This window comes from Callionymus lyra, chromosome 19, assembly GCF_982586985.1.
Source record: "Callionymus lyra chromosome 19, fCalLyr1.hap1.1, whole genome shotgun sequence".
In the NCBI taxonomy this organism is placed as follows: Eukaryota; Metazoa; Chordata; class Actinopteri; order Syngnathiformes; family Callionymidae; genus Callionymus; species Callionymus lyra.
In genome coordinates, this window is record NC_141836.1 from 10807806 (window position 1) to 10832588 (window position 24783).

Genomic DNA, 24783 nt, shown 5'->3' on the forward strand with positions numbered 1-24783 from the left:
TTCTCATAATCATTTCTAACCATTTTTTAAATTGTATTTTGATTTACCAGAAGACATGTCATTGTAAGAAGAATAAACTGTTTTAAATGCTAAAATTGGCCATTATAGCATTTTAAAGTCCATGAAAAGGGATGGACAACCTTTTTTATACTGTTTGTGACTCATGCAATTAAGGGGATTCTTAAAAGTTAATCAAACTTTTAAGAGAATTTTGTTTTTTTTTGTTCAGCTGTATAACATGTTGGTGGAGACTGGAGAGCTGGAGAACACCTACGTCATCTACACGTCTGACCACGGCTACCATATTGGACAGTTCGGGCTTGTTAAAGGTGAGATAAATGTGTCTTTTTCTAGCTTGTGTTTTTTATTTCCCCCTAATTGACACAAATTGGATTTAAAAAAGGACATTTTAACTACTATAACACTCCGTAAGTGTGCAGTAAGACCTACTTAACAAATGTAACCAGTGTTACTCAGGCTTTCCACAGTAACTCCTAAACAATCAGTGAAATGTATAACATTAGTACAATATTCTCTTACAAATAGGCTCAACTCCTGCAGCTGCAAGAGAGAGAGTTGGTTTTGAAACGCTAGTCATAGTTTTCAGTTGAAGTTCGGAGCTTAAAAAGTCTTAAAATGACTTTAATGTAATTTAAAGTTTCATCATCAAAGAGTGGGGAGACCACCAGGCTGCTCAATTCTACCAAACCAGCTCTAAAATTGAACTCGACAATGAAAAGAAAAGTCAATAATTAAATTTCATTAGTGAAAAATAGAATTCATAATCTCAGTCTTAGGCATTTTGGGAGTCCTTTTCTTGTTATTATTTTGAAAAATCCATAGGGTTTTTTTTGTATTTCATTACACAGTTGAAAATTCACAATAAATAATTGAAACAGGAATGATTCTTCAATAGCAATGTTATAAATTAGTTACTTATTAGCTTAAATTGTTGCTCATCTGGTAGACTAATAAAAATAATAATAATATACCACAGAAAAATAAAATGTTTAATTGTCCTGCATACATTTACAAAGAATGATGTACTTATACAAACACATATCCATATTGGCCTCTTCTTTTGTATTAATGTTTTTTTTATTTGTTTGTTAGTTTTAGTTTTTTCAATTGAGCAATAAATGTCAAACTTGGCAACACATTCCTTTACAGAATTGTATGTTAACTTCGCCGCAACAAATCACGCTTTCAGGTGATGTTAGCAGCGCAAAATGGATCGATTTCTAATTCAGATTAGAAAAAAAAGAACGTTCTACCAGATAGTGAAGATATGAAGAATGAAGCTGCACCAAAGGAAAAACAACAGGTGGATGCAGGAAGAAAGACCAGCAGACTGCTCATCACTCACTGATTGCTATTTATTTGGCCCAGTATATGTTTCAAACAAAGAAGATTGGAGCTATAGAGATAGATTTTTTTTGTTGTTGCATTAAATCAAAAAAATTTGTTCTGAAAAATTATATTTTGAATCAGAAAAACAGCCTCAAATGTTTTTCACTTCATATAAGAAAGGAGGTTTCAAAACATTTGAAACGGTTTAAATTTTTTAACCTTTTATTGAAAAGTTTTTTTCATATTGAAGCAACTTTCTTTCCTTGAATATTGAAAAAACAAATCAACCGCAATACTGAACAAAATTCCCCTGATCCAAAATTCAATGAAAGAAAAAACAACTTGTTACTGCACTTTGTAAGCAAGAACATTAAAGACAAATTCTTTCAGTGAATTACTATCATTTAATATTAAACTATTAGAGATGACCTTCAACTGAACTCTATACCCAATGAATGTAGGGTTTAGTAAACTCTAATTTTGAGAGCATTCAGCTGTTCTCCGTTGTTCAGATCATTAAAAGTGGATCTCAGGCAGAGTTAAAATATTCCTAAAGGACATTATGTTATGAATAAAACATCCACATGATTTCATAATCGACTTGGAAGAAGATGAATCCGTGCTCCTCATTCAGGATGATGCTGTTATCCAGTTAGCGCCAGAACATTGTGGCGAAAAACTAAAGTTCTGACAGGACGTCAATCAATGTAAAGTTGTCAAAATGACTGTTACTTACTCTAGATTTTTTATATGGGGGGTCTCGAACTCAATCGCACAAGGGGCAAAAATGTTAACCCCAATTTAAGTCACAGCCTGAAGAAAATGGACTGGCATTATAGTGTGTTATTCCGTCTGGTTTTAAATTATTTCAGGCTAATTAAATCCTAAATATAACATCTGTGCAGGTAATTACAGACGCTTCAAGATGAATTATTCACATTTCTATCTCTGCCTCCTACAAAACACGTAAAAGTTTCAATCTGTGCTTATTTCTCACGATGCTAGTAAACATCCAGTTTAGACTTCGATTTTGAGCTCACATTTGACCTTCTCTCGCTCCCTTCTACCGCTTGAATCTTCTCCTGGTTGCATCTTGGGGAAAAAATATGTTTATGAGTATCTTTTGGTTTCTTGAAATTGTGTTTAACAAAAGTGTCTTTGTGTTGGTGTGTGTAGGCAAATCGATGCCATACGAGTTTGACATCCGGGTCCCTTTTTACATCAGAGGACCCAACGTGGAGCAAGGCAGCATGTAAACACACTTTTTTTCTTTCTTTTCATCACCATTTTTTGTGACTGTCGACTGAAACTCTCAACTTCTTTTTTTTTTTTTTCAGAAATCCTCATATTGTCCTGAACATCGATCTGGCGCCGACCATCCTGGACATCGCAGGACTGGACACTCCACCGGACATGGACGGGAAGTCCATCCTGAGCCTGCTGGACACTGACAAAGCTGCCAACAGGTACTTTCACTCACATGAAGGACGGGTTTTAGCAGCTGCATTGAATATCTTGGTACGACACCAACTATTTACCTTCCTTTAGTAACTAGTATCTAAAGACGAATTTAACTTAAAAATCAATTTAATTATTTTTTTTAAAAGACAAGAAGGAAAACCTCCAGCACATGTGGCAAACTCGTCAAATAATTTTAGGTGGCCCGCGAGATAGTTGTTTCAAAATCAAATCAGATAAACACTGACATCTTTATAGGTTAATATTTAAGATGACATGGATCCGTTAGAGACACTTGGGTCAATTTCTAATTCTCTTTTTCGGACCCTGACCTTGCAACTCCGAAGAGATTTTGGTCCCTTGAGCGATTGACATTGACGTACCTGTGAAGAAGTATTTAAGAGAATTAAATAAAAAATGGGTTCTTATCCTACCTTAAATCTTATTATAAACCTCACCTCAGATTTACTGCACTCAAGTCAATTATAAATCCATTTAAAAAACGTTTAATATGAAGTTTATGATTTACTCAATTTACTTCATTAAAAAAAAACAGTACATTTTATTTTAGATAAGAGAATCTGTCCAAGGTTGAAAAAAAAATGTATAAAATGTTTTTTAATGTTTTAACTTATAGTCCCACTAATATTTAAAAGTCCTTCGTTTTCATCGCACTCTGTGTGAAATCAACTTGACAATGAAGAAGTAAAATAATTCCGTTTGAATGAACTAATTTTTCCAAATGTTTATTCACTCGAACAACGTCTCGCGCTGTGGGCTGTGTTTGCCTAATTCCCCGGATCGTGTTTGCGAGACTAGTGAAGAGCCGAGAACTTGTTTAAGTTTCTGTTCAGCGTCCCGGAGAGAGAAACTGGAAATGTGTCAAACGTCTTTCAGAAATGGATATAAACGAGGAAGTACTCGCTGAATGAAATTGTCCTGGAACGGCTCACCTGGTCTCGCAATAATGGATCCAGAACATCATTTGAAGTGTGGTTGTGTAGCTGCTCGTGATCAGTGTGCACTGTGGACTCATGTTCACCCACTTTGTCCAGAAACTCTCTCTGTTCTCTGAAGCACAAACTACTTTCTTTTCATCTCTGAACTTCAGATACATTTGTGGCCTCACGGGAAGAGAAGCTGAGCTGTGATTTTTATATTTTTGTTCAGTTTTCCAGCAGAGACTGGATGGATGTGAGTTGAAGGAGCTTCATGAACGGCTGTTAATATTCAGGAAGTTCTTAAAAGTAACGTTGAGGAAAAGTGACGATGGAGGAAACTAAGAAGGTTAATTAGAATTCTGCTTTGTTTTTTTTAGCCTCTCAAACATCCTCGAATTGAATCCAGGAGGTTATTTAAACTGTTTTAATATAAACTTCTTGTCTTTTTTTTCTCTCTCCAACTTGATCTCCCGTGAACTCAATTTCCATTTCACTGGATTAAAACATAGAATTAGCATTTCTCACTCGTTCGATCTCCCACGCTCGTCGGCCGTTCATCGCTGTAGTCGTCAGAACGAGTGTCGGAAATATCCCGACAGGACGTACTATACTCCAGTTATCAAGGTTGAGAATAAAAAGGTTATAAGTTTGAATAGACATTTCTAGAACAGGACAAATATTTATTTAATTAAGATTCACTGATCATATTTTTATTTATTTTTATTAAGAAATTAATTAATACTATGAAAGTGTATAAATCTCAACCATTAAACAAATAAAATCATTTAAAAATGTATATATAGTGTAAACAAGTATGATTCTTGTTTCATTAAGTCTCATAAGAGTTTCTGTTTGGTTTAATAAATGTTTGATGAAAACAATAATTGAGTTTCTGATAATGTATTGAACTATATTTAATATCAGCAAATATTGAGGAGACAAATGCATGCAAATGTTTAAAGAAACATGTTTTTAAATTGACACTTTGGCAGTGAGAAGAATAAAAACAGATGTATAAACAAAATAGCTTAAGAGACTGATCAGAATTTTTGTTCCTTCAGGTTTCAAGTGAAGAAGAAATCCAAGATCTGGAGAGACTCGTTTCTGGTTGAACGAGGGTGAGTGCAGTGTTTTCACACTATCATTTCTTTTCTGAGCACATTTTCTTTATTTGACATAATATCCCGTGTGATAGTAATTATTTAATTTTATGTTAAACATTTCTGACATAAAATGTGTTTGTGATTTAAGGGGAAACTTGTGCTACGATACAGATGAATAAAACCTTAATGTTTAACAATAATTATTGATTTTATCTTAATTTTAAATTAAGTATAGACACTTTTGTCCCTTTTTTCCCTAATTGTCTGCTTTAGAAATTACTTTTACTGTGTTTTCTTTTGACTTTATTTTTATTTTTATTGAGCACAATGAAGTTGAACAATTTTCATGTCTTTGGTCGTGTTTATAATAATAACCTCTTCTCACAAATGCCTCTCATCCCTCCTTCGCTTCCTTCTATTTGGTGCCAGCAATAAAAATAGTTAAATATAACTATATTGTATGTGATGTTAAGTGAAAAATATTTACAGATACTTCAGAAATTTTAAATATTTAACTTGGAAGGTTCTTATTTTTATAGCATGACTCACCTTCAAAAGTTCCACTTTAACAAGATCGACATCTATGTTTTCTTCACCTTTTCCGACTTAATGATTTTCATCTTATCCGTGTCGTTCTCTCCTGATTAAGCGTAAAAGGTCAGCGCGGAGACGTGGTCACGCTCTTCGACTCATTAAACAATTGTTTTGGCGCCGGTGGAAGGAAAAGGCCAGAACTGATCCACTTCTCTCGCCTCTCAATTATAGACTGACGCCATCATTTTACGAAAAGCCAGCTTCGGTTTTCCGCTCCCTGGTCTTCGAGACCAAAACAATTTATTGAACTTTCTCCAGAACATGTGGAGGGAATAAATGTAGTTGTAGGTTCTGATTAAAACAGGAAAAAATACATTTATTTTGTGAGATGTTTTACTCAAAGGTCATCCTCCTGACTTTCTTCAAAATTACTGAAAACTCCTGATTCATTTTTTGCTGTCGTCAGGAAACTCCTGCATCAGCATATGGAGGGAAAGCAAGTTTCCCAGGAGGAGAACTTCCTGCCCAAACATGAACGTGTTAAAGACCTGTGTCAGAGAGCCGAGTACCAGACGCCGTGTCAGCAGAGCGGACAGGTAAGAACGTATAAAAGCAGCCTCTCTAACAACCTTAGATTGTGTGTAGCAGTTGTGTTGATTTTTAAAAAAAGACGATCTATCGATGAGTCTAAAAAGCCCTGGTTTCACCATCTGAACTCGGCACAGAAAGCTTTTAAAGAAAACTGTTCATCATCAAACTATGATATAATCTTCTTCGCCATAATGTCTGGAGACTCTGCAGGGGAGGAAGAGCAGCACGACTGTCCGTCACTGCATCTGCTGCCACTGATCCTCGAGGGGGTCTGGCTGTCCTCAGTGAGCCCTCAACCGTATGTCAGGCCCTTAACTGTCAGGACTTTTCTCACCCCAAAAAGAAATTCAGGAGTTAGTCAGTTAGTGTGTGAGACTGGAGATGGGATTTTTCAGCATTTACTCTTTTTTTTCTTCATTAAATTCAGGGATTATTAGTTAATTTACATTTTATGGGGGTAGCCTTGTTTAAAATCTATAGAACACGCTTTTTATTATAACTTCATAAAAATTCTAGGTCTAGTATTTCAGTTCTGGACTTTTATTACACTCTCATTCTGCCAGGTGTTTTTTTTTAGTAGGAATGAGCAGCCTGCTGGTCTCTCCACTCATTAAGTTTTGCACCTTAACTAGCCTTTTGACTACGTTAAGATGTCGAACTCAATACACACTCACAGTGCAACTGACACTTCAACCTATATGCCAACACCACTTTATTTGTCTCACTCCCTCTCAGTTAACTCATCACCGCAGCTGTGTGTGATGAGTGGATTTGGCTTCCATTGGTCGACTAAGGGTGTTTATTTTGAAGAATCTGGCGATACAATACATACCACGGTACAAGAGCAACGATACATATAAATATATATCTTGATACTGTAGTAACATAGATATATTTGTAGTATTGTTGAGTACTTGACTCAGAATTTACAGACCACATGACTCTTGACGAAGTCGTAGCTGCTTTCATTTGTTTTGAAACCAAAATATGTCCAAACATCAGCTTTAAAAGCTGCTGGAGTCGACTGTATCCTCTCGTCCTCAGTCATCGCCAGGATCTCGCGTGATTTCATTGTACCTGTAGCTGTGGAGGACGTAATGGCTGCTGCCATCTAGGGGTCAGAAGTTTAATTACAACACAAAAAAAGAGGAAACCGCGTGAATATTTGCAAGTTAATTGTAGATTTAAAAATCTTAATTGTTTCATTTTAAAACACACTTTATTTAAATATAAACCGTAAGAAAACAACCTCATCACTCTCTCCTCTCACTCGGCTCTGAGAAGAAGTGGTCGTTCAGTCTCTGGGCGTGACCGTGAAACTTAACTGTATCTGGACCTCGTCAGACGTTGAAACAAACAACCTAGAACAGATGAGTCAGCACGCCCTCGAGGTGCTCGCGGCCCTTCAACTCTTCCATGTTCCGAGCGACGACCTGAGCCGACCAAAGACTGGAAAGAAAAGGAGCCACGAAGAGATGAAAACCAGATGACATCTCAGAGACGCAAACTTTAATCCTCTGGATCGAAGAGTCGGACGTGAGAGGAATGAAGGGCCAGAGCAGGAGAAACTCCTCCCCGAGACAGATCTGGTGTTAGCGAGCTTGTTTGAGGTTAATTACACTTGTCAAAAAATCCTTTTGGCCGGCTAAGTTGTCTCTTAGCAACCGGCGCCGTCTCTTGGATCCGCCGGGTGAACGGCCTGAAGTGAACCGTCCGATTACATTTGTCACTTTCTGTTAACGCGGCAGCAAGAGTTTGCTTCTGTTCTCGGCTCCGAGCATTAGTCGGGTGATGGGGAAGTGTTATTGGAAAGTTCTGAGTTTGTTGAAAAAGCTGGATGTGTTGCAGAAGTGGCAGTGCGTGGAGGACTCCACGGGGAGGCTGCGCCTCTTCAAGTGCAAGAACGACCTGCCGGGGAACGAGGAGGAGGCGGAGGAGAAGGAGGCGGCGGCGGCGGTGAGTCGACCGCAGAGGCCCGTCAGCGTCAAGTCGCAGCTCTACAATCGAAGCTCGGACCCCTGCAACTGCGACCTTCAGCCCGTCAACCCGCGGCCCTCCTTCTCCCGCGCCTTCAACAAGAAGTCCCTTTTCTTCAAGAAGAGTAAGTCGGCTGCGTTTGTAGCTGATGAGACGCTGCCCTCTAGTGGTTCGTGTTAGAACTGCGTCTTCTCTTGTAAGCGATAAGACGCATACGTCTTACTTACTTGCGTCAAGATAAGTGGCTTTTTGATATTGTTTAGAGTTCAGTAGGTGGCGCCATTAGTTTAACAATTATAAACAGTTTAAAACATAAATAAATAGTGCAGAGATCGCCATCTAGTGGGCTTTTAAAATAATGACACTGCTTCATGAAGCTTCATACGCTCGTCACTGCTATTCAGCAAATGTTGAATTCAAATAGTTGTGTCTCTATATGGAAGTATATCAGTGACATCAGAATATTATATAATTAAACATTTAAAAATAATTTAATTGTTTTTAAGCATTTAATTACGTTTTCCAATTTTTTTATTGCATATTATTTCCAAATAAATGTATTTTTTTCACAAATTTTCTTATTCCAATTATTCAAAATTACATTTTATACATTCAATATTACTTAATTTGTAGACTTTTAAATTCAATATATAAATTTTTTGGTATAGTAGTGCCACCATTGACTCAATGATGTCATGTGATTGTTTGTGTCTCATTGGCTGAAAGTTTGATCAAGTAGCTCGGTACTCTATTAGTACTGTCTGCTGGCACTTTAATTCCAACATTTTATATTGAATATAAAAGCCTACAAATGAAAAAAAATATATATATAGCATCGTTCACTGCTAACGGGTTATTCGTCTCCAACAGAGTTCAAAGTCCTGAAGAGCTACTCCAGGAACCGCTACACTCGCTCCACAACCCTGTCAAACGGTTACCCCGGCAACCAGAGTTTGACCTGGACCCCAGCCTTGGACGCCGAGGACGAGTTCAGCGGGATGGGAGCGTCTCCCACCGCGCTCACGCCGGCCGACCACATCAAGGTCACGCAAAGGTGAACCAGCTCGACTAGAGTCTCTCTTTCCTGTTGTGTAAACATCGACCTCTATGTGGATTTTATTGTTCATCGAACTCACCTTTTTTTTTTATCTTTAATAATGAATCAAGTTTATTGTTTGTTTCCTCCGCAGGTGTTTTATTCTGGCCAACGCGACCATTAAATGTGACACTGGAGTTTATCAGTCTCTGCAGGCCTGGAAGGATCATAAGCTGCACATCGATCATGAGGTCAGTGTCAGTTGTTCACACTTTAACTTAGTCGGTAGCACCTTTGAAATCTAATAATATTATAATAATACAATAGAAATCTGTAAGAGAGGCTCTAGTGTAAATAAAATGCAATTATTTGTATTGAGTTGAATTAAAATGCAATAGATAAATTAATGTTTGGGAAAAAATGACGAAATAATGTCAATAAAATGGGGGAAAAAACACTATATATTTAAATATTATTAGTTATTATCAGTCTAAAAAGAGACATGGAGAAAAAATGTACATGAATTGTTGCGCAATACCTCATAGATAAACTTATCATTTGATGTCTAATTTATTTATTTAATATTTCCCATAAATGATTTCCCTCCTGTTTCAGATCGAGACCCTGCAGACTAAAATCAAAAACCTGAAGGAGGTGAAAGGTCACCTGAAGAAAGCGCGCCCCCTAGAGTGCGACTGTAATAAATACCTGTAAGTGATCACAAGACTAAGAGTTAAGATGGAGAATAAAACTTGTATTTTTCGTTAAAGTCATGTTCTTGTCATGTGCAGGTACAAGTCCAAACTGAAGGGCAAGTTCCGGTACCGAGGAGGAAACGTTCACCCGTTCAGGTACGAATGTTTAATGAAGATGTTTTGTCTCGTTATTTTTTACACAGAAAGATTATTTATTTCTGATGAAAAAAGGAAAGAAAAAAGAGAATAATATGAGAAATAAACAGAAGAAATCACATGTGGAGTTTTACAAAGATTTACAAATATTTTAATATGGTTTTCAATAATAATAATATATATATTTAAAGATCTATCTCGCATAAATGATTTTTTTGTATTATTCATATATTATTATGTTTAAAAAATATTTATGTAGCTCAAACATCAGAATTAATATTGCCAACAAATTCATGGATTATTTTAGCTGTATTATTAGTTCACCGTCTCCCCACCAGATGGCGACATTTAGCAAGCGATTCATTTGCGACGATGCTACTGCGAATGTTTTGTTAAATTAAATGTATATATATTTCTCAATGATGAAGGTTTTATTTGTGTGGGTGCAGGAAGAGCGGGGCCCGGGACAAAAAGGAGTGGATGCTGAAGGAGCAGAAACGACGCAAGAAGATGAGGAAGTTGATCAAGAGAATCCGAAACAACGACACGTGCTCCATGCCGGGACTTACTTGCTTCACACAGGACAACCAGCACTGGCACACCGCCCCCTTCTGGACACGTACGTACTCTGCACTTTCGTGTCAAGGCTTTAATGTAACTAACTTGTGTCAAGGGATGTGTATTGGCTACGTGTCACGATACAGGGGCAAAAATATAATATATTGTAATACTGTAGTAACAAGGATATATTTTTGTTGTATTGTGGAATACTTGACTCTGGTGTTACAGAATTTACAGACCACATGACTCTTGACAAAGTAGTAACTGTTTTTATTTGTTTAAATTCAAAATATGTCCAAACATCAGCTTTAAAAGCTGCTAGAGTCGACCGTATCCTCTCGTCCTCAGTCATCACCGGGATTTCATTGCTCCTTTAGCTGCGGAGGACTTAATTACTGCTTCCATCTAGGGGTCAAAAGTTTAATAGCAAGACTAACATGAACAAACCCCCCTGAATATTTTCACGCTAATTGTAAATAAAAATCGTTTTTCTTTTAAACACACTCTATTGAAATAAAAACTATATAAACATGGTTTAAATAGGGGTATGAGTAAATATAAATACAGATATACGGCAATATTTCTTCACAATACTTTACTGTATCCATTTTTTCTTTTTTTCTTCAAATTGTATATATATTTTAATTGTATTATTATGGTTGATACTTGAGTAAAGTGTGAGAAATATAATATTTTAGAATTATAATTAAAGCAGATATGCTGTCCTATAATATTCAATACTACAAATATATCCTTGGCTCCTTCAGTATCATAATACATCGTATCGTTACCAGTGTTTCATGATGCGTCGTATCACTAGATTCTTGTCAATACAAACTCCTAACTTGAAGCATGCAAGTAGAGTATCATGAAAACAATAATATTTTGATGCATAAGTGTTGAAAATTGTATTGATAGTTCTTAATTCTCCTCCCAGTGGGTCCGTTCTGCGCCTGCACCAGCGCCAACAACAACACCTACTGGTGCATGAGGACCATCAACGAGACGCACAACTTCCTGTTCTGCGAGTTCGCCACCGGCTTCCTGGAGTACTTCGACCTCAACACCGACCCCTACCAGGTACGCCTTTCCACTTCCTGTCTCCTGGCGAGAGCGCCGCTCAAGTCTCTCTCCGTCCGTCCAGCTGATCAACGGCGTCGGCTCTCTGGACCGGATGGTTCTGAACCAGCTCCACGTGGAGCTGATGGAGCTGCGCGGCTGCCGCGGCCACAAGCAGTGCAACCCTCGCACGCGCTCAGTGGAGCTCGGTGAGACTCGCACGGTTCCCACGCGTGAAAACACGGCATCCATGTTGTATTGTTTTTTGCAGCGGGCGGGCGGGAACACGGGAGCTTCGACGACTACAGGTACACACACGCACACACACACAAATACACACAATTGGCTGCGCAGCTGCTGGTGTGAGTGCGAGTGTGTAACGTGGTGTGTGTGTTTGTCGCATCAGGATGTTTGAGAGGAGGAAGTGGCCCAAAGTCAAGAAGCCGTCGTCGTCCCGAACCTTGTGAGTCTCTTGTGTGTCGCTGCATGTCGCTTACAGCTCGTGTCGACAACACACACACACACACACACACACACACACACACACACACACACACACACACACACACACACACACTCTGACCCCCCACGCCTCTCTGCAGGGGTCCCATCTGGGACGGATGGAAGGGTTAAAGCCTCCTCTCCGGCGGAGTCTGACAAGGAAGAACCACAGTCAGTACGTCGACCAATCAGCAGCCTCGGGGGGGAGACGCCGAGTGGGACATGGAACTCTTCATCTTTCCTCCTCTTCCTCCTCTTTCTCAGGAGAAACCAGTCGGACGCGCTTCTTCATCCTGGATTTTTATTTGCATGAGAACCCGAGGAGGAGCTTCCGTCACTTTTCTTGAAGCGTTTTTTTTTGTATTTAAAGAATGTAAATAATCTTGAAACAGACGTTTTTACGTTGACATCTGCTTTTCAAGCTAGAAGAAACTTTTGCACTCGTTTTGTTGCGTAACACAGAAATATTTCCCATAATCCCTCTTATTTATAAAAGTATCGCCCCTGAAATTCTCAACCAACTAAAAAAAAAAACTGTTTTTGTTTCGCTTTTTTTTAACGTTTCTAAACTGTGACGCAGCCTTATATTACCCATGATGCAATGCGGTGCCCCCCTCTAAGCCGAAAATAATAATAAATATATTTAGTGTTTCCACGAGACGACGGGTCAAGAGGGAACTTTTCGTGTTTTGGTGACGGTGTTCAAAACCCCTTCAGATGCACTCACGGGTTCATTCACGGTGATTTAAAAGGTGTCGTGAGGGGAGGCGTCGTCATGACAACACCTGTGTGGTGTCCATTTAAAGAAGCTCTTAAGATTGAATTTAATCATTTTCAGGACTTTTGCGAACCTGCTGTATTTATTCTCATCACCGCTGCAGTCATGACAGTATATTTTGAGGCCCTTTTTATTCGTGTGAATACGAGAAAAACTTTATATATAATGCAGGCTGAACATTTTATCATTTTGACAAAACAAAAATGTGTCATTGCTTGAGCTGTGTTTGTCATCCGGACAAATGTTAAATAAAGTTATATTCAAACTTTTTTTTTTTTTTTTTTTTTTTAATCACTAGTGGCCTCAGAAGAAAATTGAATTAGTGGTTTAATTAATTAGTTATTAATTATAAGGTCACTTAATGGTGGATATTATGAACATTAAGACATAGATTTTATTTTTTTTATTCACAGTTTTGATGTCATCATTTAAACTTAATGTATAATTCAGGCCCTTTTTCACGTTAATACATAAAAACTTTATATATAATGTAGAGTAAACATTTGATCATTCTTGCAAAATAAACTGTCTTTCCCTGAGCTCTGTTTGTTGTACAGACACAATTTAAATAAAGTTTTATTCAATTTTTTTTTCTTTTCACTAATGGCCACAGAAAAATCTAAAACAATAAAAAAATTAAGCTAAAACGATTGTTCATACGCTTCAATAAAGTTGGGCGTGTCGTCTAATTTCTTTTTTTTTAAGTCCCTTAATGGAGAATATAAAGTAAAAAGTAATTTAAATGATTAATTAATTTTTGATGACGAGTCATAACAGTATAATTCAAGCCCTTCTTATTCGTGTTAATACAAGAAAAACTTTATTGATATTGTAGACTGAACATTTTATTATTTTTGCAAAGAAGTGTCTTTGGTTGAGCTGGTGTTTGTCGTACAGACAAGTGTTGAATAAAGTTTTATTCAAAGTGATGCCACTGAAGAGCTAATAGAGAAACGGTTAAGTTAAAACAATCGTTTATAAGCTTCGATTAAAGTTAATTAAAATAAGATCACTTAAAAAAAACACAGCTAATAAGAAAAGTTTACATTTTTGAAGAGAATCCGAACAAAAGCTAAACTAGAAAAACAAACATTCGTCTTTTCAAACCGTGACGAAGATAATTTAGAAACGATGGCAAATGTCTCTGATGTTCTGTTAGTTGCTCAGCAATAAGTGTGACTGTGAGTGAAAAGTGTTTTCAAGAAACGAAACAAAAAAAAAATTCTTCATGTTTGAAAAACTGTTGAGACTTGAAGACGTTTGTGTTTTGAACCTGAATGTTTTCGGTGCTTCTTCTTCTTCTTCTTCTCGTCTTCTCTCCTCTGACTGTGTTTGAATGTATCTGTGAACGTGTAGCGACGCACACTCTCCTCCTCTCTGGACCTGCCGTGGTTCTGACCCGGACACACACACACACACACACACACACATGTACACACACATAAACACACACACACACTGAAGGACAAACTGCTGAGCACTTTGAGGACTGAACTGAGCTAGGAAGGGTCGTGATGATGTAATCCTGCCATGTGATGCTGACCTAACACGTGTACAGTCGCCACTGACCTGTGGAAACAGTGATAGTCTGTGAATAAAGTGTTGATGCCAAACTGTTGACCACGGATGTCGCCGAAAAATTCTTCTGACTCCAACTCTGGAACTTTTTAATCAGTTGTATATGAAGTACTTATTTAAATACACATTTTTCAAATTGAATGCATTTTCATAAAGTCAAAATATTCTTATTTACATACAAAAGAACATTTTCTGAATTCAATATTTCATTTGTAGCTTCTTAAATTCAATATAAATATGTTAGCACTCTCACATTTTATATTGAAATTAAAGGGCTATTGATTATATGTATATAAATATATGTTCTTTATCTTTAGACTTAGATTGTATCTTGTTCTTTCACTTTATTTCTCTTTGCTCTTGTTCTTATTTTATTTTGATTATTTTTTATGAAAAATGGCTGTATTTGCTGTGGATAATTTGTAAAAAAAAACATTAAAGTTCTACCTAACGTGTATGTATATATATATTGTATATATATATATACACACACATTTATATTGTTGGGTTTATGATAATAAACGTTTAATTTTTGTTTACAATTTGTAAATATTCGATTTTTAAAATGTAATTATTAAAAAAACAACCTTTGAGTATAAAAATGATTTAATTCGAATATTAATTTAAAACGATCTCAACCTATTTATATATTTAATTTAATGTTCAAAAAAACGTTTCAAAGATAAAATGAAAAAACGATTTAATAATTCAAGTCCGTTTAGATGTTTGAAACGTTCAATTCAACCGTTCAATATTCTGACGTCACTGATCTACTTCCGCGATGACTCTTATTTTGAAATAAGAAAACTAAATTCCAACAAACCTCAGCAGTGATTCTATTTATTCTTCAACATCATCCAACAACTCGTCCGTTTCCATGGCAACACAGCAAACTTCACACCCCACTGTCTAAGGTTCATGCAGAGGTCAGAGTTCAAACAAAAGTTTTTTTTTTAAAAAGCGACACAAACTCACAGCAAAACTCACTCGACGCTCGACTGCGTTCATTCAATGACCTGCAGGAGGAGAAGACAGCGTCAGGAACATAGACGCCCCCTGGCGGTCGTTAATGCAACTTTGCATTTAAATATCGCTTAAATGTGAATTATTTGCTTTTGACAATTATTTTACAAGCTCGAAGAGAAACTTAATGAACCTCTTTGGATAATATATTTATGAAACATTCCACTTGAAATGTACATTTTTATTGGTGATACATTCAGTTACAACAAACACATTTAAATAAGCTTTTTTCAAATCATTTCCACGTATTAAATAACAAGTATATATTTAAATGTATAATTAAGAAAGTTTAAGACAGGTAAGGAGGTAAAAAGATAAAGTTGTTCTTCAGTCGAAAAATGATTTTCAATCAAAACCAAAAAGGAATTTAAAACGAAATAAAAACGACTTCAATTGATTTTTGTTGGGATTGAATAATAGACACAAATGTCACGTAATATGGACCTAACGGGAAGAAAATTCAGATTTTAAACATTTTAAAGTTTCTCAACACTTTCTTTTCAACGTATTTCTTTCATTGAAGCAACCTTTTATTATCTAAATATATTGTTTCTATTAACACCTTTTTTTTTATTGAAGCAGCCTTTTAATATATAAAAATATTTTATTATTAATAACTTGTTTTTTCATTGAAGCAACCTTTTCTTATCTAAATACATTTTATTTATATTAAAAACAACTTATTTTTTCACTGAAGCAACCTTTTCTTATCTAAATTTATTTTATTTATATTAAAAACAACTTATTTTTTCATTGAAGCAACCTTTTCTTATCTAAATTTATTTTATTTATATTAAAAAACAACTTATTTTTTCATTGAAGCAACCTTTTCTTATCTAAATTTATTTTATTTATATTAAAAACAACTTATTTTTTCATTGAAGCAACCTTTATTGTCTGAATTTTTTATTTTTTATTTAACCTTTTTACAATTAAATAATACATTATTTCATTGACAGGAAGCATGACATATTTTAAAGTAAATAAACGTATTTTGTGTAATTGATTTGATTGGTGTTGCTCACCTTGCTGGTCTGCTCGCGGGTTCGGATCCTGATCTTGTTGACTGTCGTCTCCGCGATGTCCGCTCTCTCCTCCGCGTCATCGAGCTCGTGCTGCATCTTCCGGAAGCGGACGGTGCTGCAGCTCATCTGCTCCTCCTGGTGGACAGACACTATTACTACACCCTAACGTCCCCAAAGGTAAACAAAAAACAAGATAAAAATCTTCTGCTCACAACATTCTCTGCTTGTCTCTTGTAGCCTTTGACTTTAGACTGAAGCTTGTTGACGAGTTCCTGCATCCTTAGGAGAGTCTTCCTGTCTTCCTCCGACTGCAGAGCACCAGTTAGTGTTTATTATGATAATAATAATAATTATTATTATTATAATTATAATAATACAATTTAATTAAAAGCACCTTTCACAAAACTCAAAGTCACTTCACAAAAAATCACAGAATCCAATTAAATCCAGGGTGGAGGATAAAAACAACATAACATGGTGTATCAGAATCAGAATATATATAATATAATAATATAACATAATATAAAATGTTGAGGTTTTAAAAAAAAAAGCTCTGAATGATTGAATTAAATAATTCAGATATTGAAAGGTTTAATTTGTTTCAGGAATAATGGTAATTTCTTTTAACTTAATTCTTCAACCTTTTTTAATAAACAAAAAGAAACATTTTTAAAGGAAAAAATCAATCTTTTTATTCATAAACTTTTAAATTTACAAGGCTACGAATAAGAAAAATATTGAATTACATATCAAACTCACTGTAAATATATATATATATATATATATATATACTATATATATTCTATTTATAAAAAATGAAATGAATTGTTTAAAAAAAAAGAATGTAACCTTTCAATTGATGAATAATTAAATTTAATTATTCAATCATTACAAATATATACTTTTAATATAGAAATTATTGAATTAATACACAAACAATTTTCAATAATTTTAAAGTTTAAAAGTAAAAAACACATTTTAAATTTTAAAAAAAATCGAATCAGTATTCTAATATTCTAGTTCCAATAATTCAATTTAAATGTAAAATAAAATGGTTTTATTATAGTGTCACCATTTTGGTAAAGCATTAACAAGGTTACGAATAACAAATTGTATTATTGTAATTACAATATCAAAAGCTCTTGTTATGCCATTAGATAAATAATGTATTATATAACTTGTTAAAATGGAGGATCTCACCTGGTAGGTCAACTCTTTGACTTTCCTCTCGTAGCGCCGGACGCCCTTGTTGTAGTCCTCGCTCTTCTTCTGCTCCACCATCAGCTCCGTCTGCAGGTCCCTCACCCTGTTCTCCAGCTTATGCATCTGTTTCTTCCCTCCCTTCAAGGCCATCTGCTCCGTCTCGTCCAGCTTCACCTGCAGCTCTGTCAGGAAAATGCACCGTCAGCGTTTTTTTTCCGACACCTTCGGCGTTTGTTACCTTTGACCGTGGACTCCATGTTCTTCTTCATCCTCCCCAGCATGCTGCAGCTGTCCTGCTCCTTCTTCAGCTCCTCGGCCATCATGGCGGCCTGAGGACACAACAACAGGAGTCGCCTCAGGAACCGCTCGAACCCGGACCTGGACTCGAGGACTCACGTCGCTGAAGGCCTTCTTGGCTTTGTCCTCCACGCTGCGACTCTCCAGCATGACCTCGTCCACCTCGCCGCTCAGCACCGACAGGTCGCCCTCCAGCTTCCTCTTCTGGTTCAGCAGGCCCGTGTTCTGTGAGGAGGAGGTTGGGTCAGGCGTGGTTCCGAACCGACCCTGGACCTTCTCTTCTGTACCTGGGTGGTGAGCAGGTTGGCTCGCTCCGACACCTCCACCAGCTCGTGCTCGGCCACCTTGCGCGAGCGGTCGGTGTGTTCCAGGACGCCTCGCAGCTCCTCCTCCTCCGCCGCCATCAAGGTGCAGCGTCGCTCCACCAGCACCACCTGCTCCTTCAGCTGGTGGGCCGTCTGGATCTTGTCCTCCAGCTCCACCTGCTGCTCCTTCACCTGCAGAGAGACCATCCAGGGGTTCAAATCCACCTTTGAATTCTTTTACTAAACTTACTAACAACATTTATTTGAAATCAACATCGCAAAATGAGGCGCCATCCCTCTCAGTGACGGTGACCTGAACAGCTCCCAAGATGCTTTGCCGCCCAGCCAACCAATCACAGCTGTCGATCACTTTTGGAATGGCAACATCGAATTTAGTATTTTAGCGATAAATAAGTCAGTGTTGTAGAAAGGCATCATGGGAGTCTAGAGTTTGGCCCAATAAGTAAGAGGGTGTGTTTGGCAAAAATCTTGAGATATTTGACGATACAGGAGCAACAATACGATATATTGTGATACTGTAGTAACAAGTATATATTTGTAGTATTGTCGAGTACTTGACTCTGGTGTTGAAGAATTTACAGACCACATGACTCTTGACGAAGTTTTAACTACTTTAACTACTACTTTTTTTTTTAAACCAAAATATGTCCAAACAGTGGAGTCGTGTGTATCCTCTGGTCCTCAGGCATCGCCCAGAATTCATTGTTCCTCGAGCTGCAGGGAATGTAAATCCATCTAGGGGTCTGTAGTTTAATTGCAAGACAAAGATTAACAACCCCCATGAATATTTTCATGTTAATTGTAAATACAAATTTATACATTTTGGGGGGTTTTGTGTGTAGTAAAATGTTTTTTAATTCATAAGTGTGAAATTCAACACTACAAATATATTTTTGTTCCTACAGTATCAAAGAAAAGTTGTTTCTTAAAAAAAAAAAAAAAAAAAAACTTTACAGTGCTGTTGAATATCATAAAATATCATGATAAAAATATTGCAATATTTGTGTGTGTTGATATTACACTAGTCGCGTGTTCTTCAAATGACTCTTGATGAAGTCGTAACTACTTTTGTTTGTTGGAAACCAAAATATGTCCAAACATCAGCTTTGAAAGCTGCTGGAGTTGACTGTATCCTCTCATCCTCAGTCAACATCGGGATTTCCTTGTTTATTTAGCTGCAGTTACATAATGACGGCTGCCATCTAGTGGCATGAAGTTTTATTGCGACACAAAAATGAACAATCTCTGTTATACATTTTATCATATACACACTTTATTAAAGTGAAAACCATCAAACCATGACGTCCATGACTCACCTGTGTGTGCAGGTGTCTGGCGACCTTCTGGCTCTCGGACGCCTCTCTGTTGGCGTGACCGAGCTGCACCTCCATCTCGTTCAGGTCCGACTCCATCTTCTTCCTCAGGCGAACGGCTTCGCTGCGACTCCGGATCTCCGCCTCCAGACTGGCCTGCATGGTCTCCAGGGAGCGCTGGTTGCCCCGCCTGGTGGAGGACAGAGGTCACTGCACCGCCCCCGGAGCGCCGTGAGCGAATATTTTTCCGAGAGCTTCACCACCTTAGATTGTCCAGCTCTTCATCTTTCTCCGCGATCCTGCGCTCCATCTCGGTCCGGATCTGCTGGAGCTCCATCTGGAACCTCACGGTCTTGCTCTCCTCGTGCTCCAGAGTGCCCTTGAGCAAAGACGTCCCAGATCAGGATCAGTACCACGAGGCGTGTCGTCCGAGATCTCACCTCGGCCTCCTCCAGAGCTGCTTTGATGTCACTTTTCTCCACGTCCAGGAGCTTCTTGACTCTCTCCAGCTCGTGGATGGTCTTTCCTTCGTGGCTGATCTGCTCACTCAAGTCCAGGATCTCCTCTGAGGATCATCAGGTCAGAACATTGTGAGACTGATCAGCCGTAAAACTCTAAAACTGCTAAAAGTTACCAGTTCATTTTAGTTCAGTTTATATATTTGTTCTTTTTCATTATTATTATTATTATTTTTTTGTGATTTTATATTTTATTCTATATATTTATTTGGTGTTTTTATTTTAAATTCTTTAAAATAGGATATATATCCATATTTTAAATGAAATGTATATAAAATAAGATATTGCGAAATCTATTAAATGGCACAATTTTTTCTTGGCATTTGTATATTTTATTTTAGATTCCATAAAGAAGGAAACATGCCATAAAATGATTTTATATCATAATACTTCATCTAAATTTATAAACAATCAAAATTAATTTACGGCATAACTATTTTTTTTTTTTTTTTTTTTTATAGTATAGGAAATATGCTGTTTTTAATCCGATTTGTAAAATTAAATGTATAGAAAAGAAATCAGAAGTCATATAGTTTTTCAATATCGAATATATTTTAAATAAATGTATATTAAATATGCCACCATTTCTTTATGGCATAATTCCACTTTTTAGTATTTGATGTATTTTATTTTAAATTCTATAATAGAGGAAATATGCCATAAAATGCTTTTATATCACATTTCCTCATTTAATTGAATTAACAATAAAATATAAATTGTAATTATTGGAATTAGACTTTTAATTGTATAATATTATATAATGTATAGAAAAGAAAATATGACAATTTATTTGATGGTATATCTACATTTTTTCCATTTAATGTATTTTATTTTAAAACAAAATATGACTGTCCTTCCTGGGGCTTTTATTTTGTACAGTCTTTTCCTGGGTTTCCTTTTTTCCGATGCTCTCTTGACAGTCGGTGAGGGCGGTGCTTGGCAAGATCCACGGCTGTCGACGATCAGGCTAATCAATGTCAGCACATGTTCTCTGGACCATCGGTAAACCTCTCAGTAGTTCGCCTAGTGAACCAACTTGAGTTGTGGATTTCATTTTTGTGTTTTTGTAGTGGATCATGCGCCTTGCAGCCACACCTGCCTTTAGTTTTCTTTGACTTTTTAAGTTGACTCTTAAAGACCTTTGTGCCATCTTGTGGACTTTTTTGTGTGAATATTAAACTGTCTTTTGTGAACTTAATATCCTTCGCTCCTGGGTCACCTTGCTAGCTAAACCGTTACAATGACAATCATATTGACGCTAAAGCTTATTTTAGATTTTTTTTTTTTACTCCCAGTAATGCCTAAGAGAAACCTTGGAGGTTCTTGTTCTCTCGCTTGATGGTCTCCAGCTGGTCCAGGGCTTCTTCGTAGCTGTTCTTCAGTTTGAAGAGTTCTGTGCTCAGATTGCGAGACTCTTTCTGAGAAACCTCGAGGTCCGACTGGCTGCCGTCGTATTTCTCCTTCCACTCCATCATCAGCTGAAAAAAAAACAAAAGACGCATTTTTGAGTTTTTGCAACAAAACGTTTTTTTTTTTGAGTTTGTCTGACTTTGTCGAAATTACGCGTCTTCTTTTCCAGAGACACGATGGCCGCGTTAGAACGTTCCACCTCCATCGCCAGGTCCTCGATCTCCGTCTGCATTCGCTGCTTGGTTTTCTCCAGAGAGCCGATCTTCACCTGCGACACCTCCACGCCCTCCTCGGCCGTCTGGAGTTTAACTACCAACTTCTTCCTGCGAGAGATTGACAACGCAAGAGAAGGTGAGTTTCAAAGTGTCGTTCCTATATCTCGGTCAAATGAAGTAGTGATGGACTTATGAAGCTTCATGAAGCTGTGTCATTATTATCAGAGTCTACCAGATGGCGTCTCTGCACTAGTTTCCTTTTGTTTTTAACAACTGTTCTAATGAAACATCTCTATCGTTTAACTGGTGGCGCCACCTGCTGACCTCTAAACAACATGACACTGTTTCATGAAGCTTCCTCACTACTTATAACAGTATAGGTGTGTGTTGACAAAAATCTTTTGGTACAATGCGTATCCTCTCGTCCTCAGTCATTGCAGGGATCTAGCCGAATTTTCATTGCTGCCATCTAGTGGCTGGAAATTGAATGGCAAAACAAAAATGAATAAACCCAGTTAATATTTGCATGTTAGTTATAAATTAAAAAACTTTGTTTTTTTAAATAACTACAAAAATATAAAATGAATCTTGGCGTTGCCTTTAAATATCGATTATTGTGAAAAAATTCATCACAAAATGTAAGTGAGTTAATATCTTTAAAATAAGAGTTTAAACGAATAATATGGACAGTGTCGACTCTACATCGAGGTGTCAATCAAACAAGCAGTCGTGGGGCCAAAACCAAAAGTAAACCCGACAAACTCACTTGACTTCTTCGAGTTCCTCGATCCGAAGCACCGCGTCCGTCTCATACTTGGCCCTCCACTGGCTGCTCTGGCTGTTGGCAAGCGACAGCGCCCTCTGCAGTTCAGCCTTGGCCTCCTGCTCCTCCTCCAGCTGCTCCCGGAGGAGACTGCACTCGTGGCGTGACGCCTGGACGGCGTGGGCGAGCGCCACACGAGCCTGAAGGCGACACGTTTTTAGTAATCCTGCGAGTGAAACATCCATGTTTCATATAAAAACCAACTCTTACTTGACTCTGTTCTTCCATCTGTCGCTTCACGTCGTCCAAGTTCTGACACAGTCCGGCTTTGGAGCGTTGAAGTTGGTTACTCAAGACCTCGCGCTCCTCCAGGCGGCGACTGTACTCGGCTGGTGAGCAGACTTGGAGTCAGTGCTTTGCAAACGCAGATTAAATTGAAGATCAACTCGACAATAAATAAATAAAAAAAAGATCAGTTACAGAGGAAATTTAACATAAAAACTGCTTTTAAAGTCATAAATCAATAGTCGATTTCCTAATTATTACTATATTTGAATATAAATAAATGTTAAAAATATATATATTAAAATATATATATATATATATATATAAAAATACACCGTTGTCAAATCTTATTTACCATGTGTTCAAATTTTCCCGTTTTCAAACATTTTATTTAAGACATTTTAAACACCAATACATTTTTTATATTCGTGAATGTAACGTCTTTTGAGCTTTTTTAAGGATCCACAGGAAGTCTGGGTTGTTCCAAAATAAAAGTAGTTGCATGTTCATGTCATGATCTTTAAGATGACAGTGTTTAAGATAAGTTAAGGGAGACAGATCATTGATGTCAAAAGTATGATTTTTGGTGAAGAAGAATAAACGCGGAGATAAGTAAGATGAATTGAGCTTCAAGGAATTATAAGAGGATATGGAAAGAGTACTTTCTGTTTGCTGAATATACATCTTTGCTGTGTCTCAAATCGCATACTTCTCTTAGTATACTAGAAGTTAGTATGCATCAGGATAGTGTACATACTAACTAGTACGCCAATTCTCAACTGATGGTATGTCTCAAATCAAACACTACTGTTACACACTAACTGGAAATGACGCGCCAGCTTCTTCTACTACTATTTAACATGCTTGCAACCAGCTGTTATCGCCACCTGCTGGCAGCACGTTTTGCAAGTTTGGGAAAAGAAAAAGAAAAAATATGAGAAACTAAATATTCGCAAGATATTTACGCTGGTATCAGCACCAGAGACGTCTCATCCTTCTACTGCTGCTGAAAATAATACACCTGTACGTATATGAATATATATATATATATATATATATACACAGGTATATGCATTTATATATGACGTAACTTCCGCTTACAACGCCACTAAGATGGCGGCCGTTTAGGGTGGTTAGTGTCCATCGAACCATACTCAGTTTTGTGGGCGTTTTAGTACACCAATTAAGTGTGCATGGCGCACTCAATTTTGCATACTAAGAATTGAGACGCACTTACGCACTAAAAATACTAACTTGGAGTACGCTAGTATGCGATTTGGGACACAGCATATGTTTGACCTTTTGAGTTGACCTCTCACCTGTCTCTGTGACGGCTCGAGCTTTCTGTGCCGAGACCTCGGTCAGTTGTCTCTGGAGTTCATCCATCCTGCTCCTGCTCTCGTTCAGCTGGTCCTCGAACCCTCTGCACATCTTCTCCACTGCAGCCTGAACACACACACACACACACATCATCATCAAACAACTCAAACACAACTTCAACACAACGACGACACACCTTGGCTCTGGACAGCTGCTCCACGCTGCTGCTCAGGTCTTCGGACATCAGCCTGAACTCCGCCTTCTCCTTCTCCAGCTTCTGCTTGGCTCTCTGCAGGCCGTCGATCTGCTCCGAGAGCTCCGCCACCATGTCTGCATGCTTCTTCCTCAGCGTCGCCGCCGTCGTCTCGTGGTGGAGGCTGGTCTCCTCCAGCTCGCGGCGCATCTTCAGGAAGTCCGCCTCCCGCTTCCTGAGCACAGGTGTACCAAACTTAATTTTAATTTAATATACAGTATATAGTAAAAATATTTCCGATTTTTTTATTTACAATTCATTACGTCCGTTGATACTATAATGAAATTGTTTTAAAACTAATTTTAAATTACAATTAATTACGTTCACCATAGCTAAAGGAACAATGAAGTCCTGGCAATGAGGACGAGAGGATACCGTAGACTCCAGCAGCTTCAAAATATTTAGTTATATAATGGTTCGGGGCTGTAAGAACATGAAAAAAAGAATCATAGATATTTAATGTTTTAATAAAGTTTGTATAAAATGAAAATGCATTTTAAATATATATATATAT

The 24783-nt window shown here is 37.4% G+C and overlaps 2 protein-coding genes across 8 annotated transcripts in view; one reads left to right on the top strand and one right to left on the bottom strand.

Annotated features, from left to right (window-relative positions):
• sulf2b (sulfatase 2b) overlaps nt 1-14356 on the top strand; it is an 88297-nt gene extending 73941 nt beyond the window's left edge. For 4 of the 7 annotated variants that reach the window (XM_087781251.1, XM_087781249.1, XM_087781250.1 and 1 more), the window contains 16 exons: nt 230-329; nt 2527-2602; nt 2688-2816; nt 4811-4867; nt 5853-5982; nt 7826-8078; nt 8825-9008; nt 9145-9241; nt 9606-9700; nt 9782-9841; nt 10291-10460; nt 11340-11482; nt 11547-11670; nt 11733-11769; nt 11868-11924; nt 12064-14356. In XM_087781251.1, the coding sequence (XP_087637377.1) occupies nt 230-329; nt 2527-2602; nt 2688-2816; nt 4811-4867; nt 5853-5982; nt 7826-8078; nt 8825-9008; nt 9145-9241; nt 9606-9700; nt 9782-9841; nt 10291-10460; nt 11340-11482; nt 11547-11670; nt 11733-11769; nt 11868-11924; nt 12064-12094 (1743 nt within the window). In that variant the 3' untranslated portion in view covers nt 12095-14356. The remainder of the gene's footprint in view (nt 1-229; nt 330-2526; nt 2603-2687; nt 2817-4810; nt 4868-5852; nt 5983-7825; nt 8079-8824; nt 9009-9144; nt 9242-9605; nt 9701-9781; nt 9842-10290; nt 10461-11339; nt 11483-11546; nt 11671-11732; nt 11770-11867; nt 11925-12063) is intronic. The other 3 variants (XM_087781253.1, XM_087781255.1, XM_087781254.1) reach the window with 3 other exon arrangements.
• A 795-nt stretch (nt 14357-15151) lies between these two features.
• Nucleotides 15152-24783, bottom strand: part of LOC148059470 (myosin-3-like) — a 30192-nt gene continuing 20560 nt past the window's right edge. The window contains exons 30-45 of the mRNA XM_087782388.1: nt 24213-24444; nt 24016-24142; nt 22682-22800; nt 22415-22611; nt 21573-21756; nt 21336-21501; nt 19946-20070; nt 19769-19884; nt 19509-19695; nt 18154-18363; nt 17966-18091; nt 17808-17898; nt 17567-17751; nt 16579-16674; nt 16367-16501; nt 15152-15334 (exon numbers count right to left, since the gene is read on the bottom strand). Coding sequence (XP_087638514.1) covers nt 15323-15334; nt 16367-16501; nt 16579-16674; nt 17567-17751; nt 17808-17898; nt 17966-18091; nt 18154-18363; nt 19509-19695; nt 19769-19884; nt 19946-20070; nt 21336-21501; nt 21573-21756; nt 22415-22611; nt 22682-22800; nt 24016-24142; nt 24213-24444 — 2308 coding nt within the window. The 3' untranslated portion in view covers nt 15152-15322. The remainder of the gene's footprint in view (nt 15335-16366; nt 16502-16578; nt 16675-17566; nt 17752-17807; nt 17899-17965; nt 18092-18153; nt 18364-19508; nt 19696-19768; nt 19885-19945; nt 20071-21335; nt 21502-21572; nt 21757-22414; nt 22612-22681; nt 22801-24015; nt 24143-24212; nt 24445-24783) is intronic.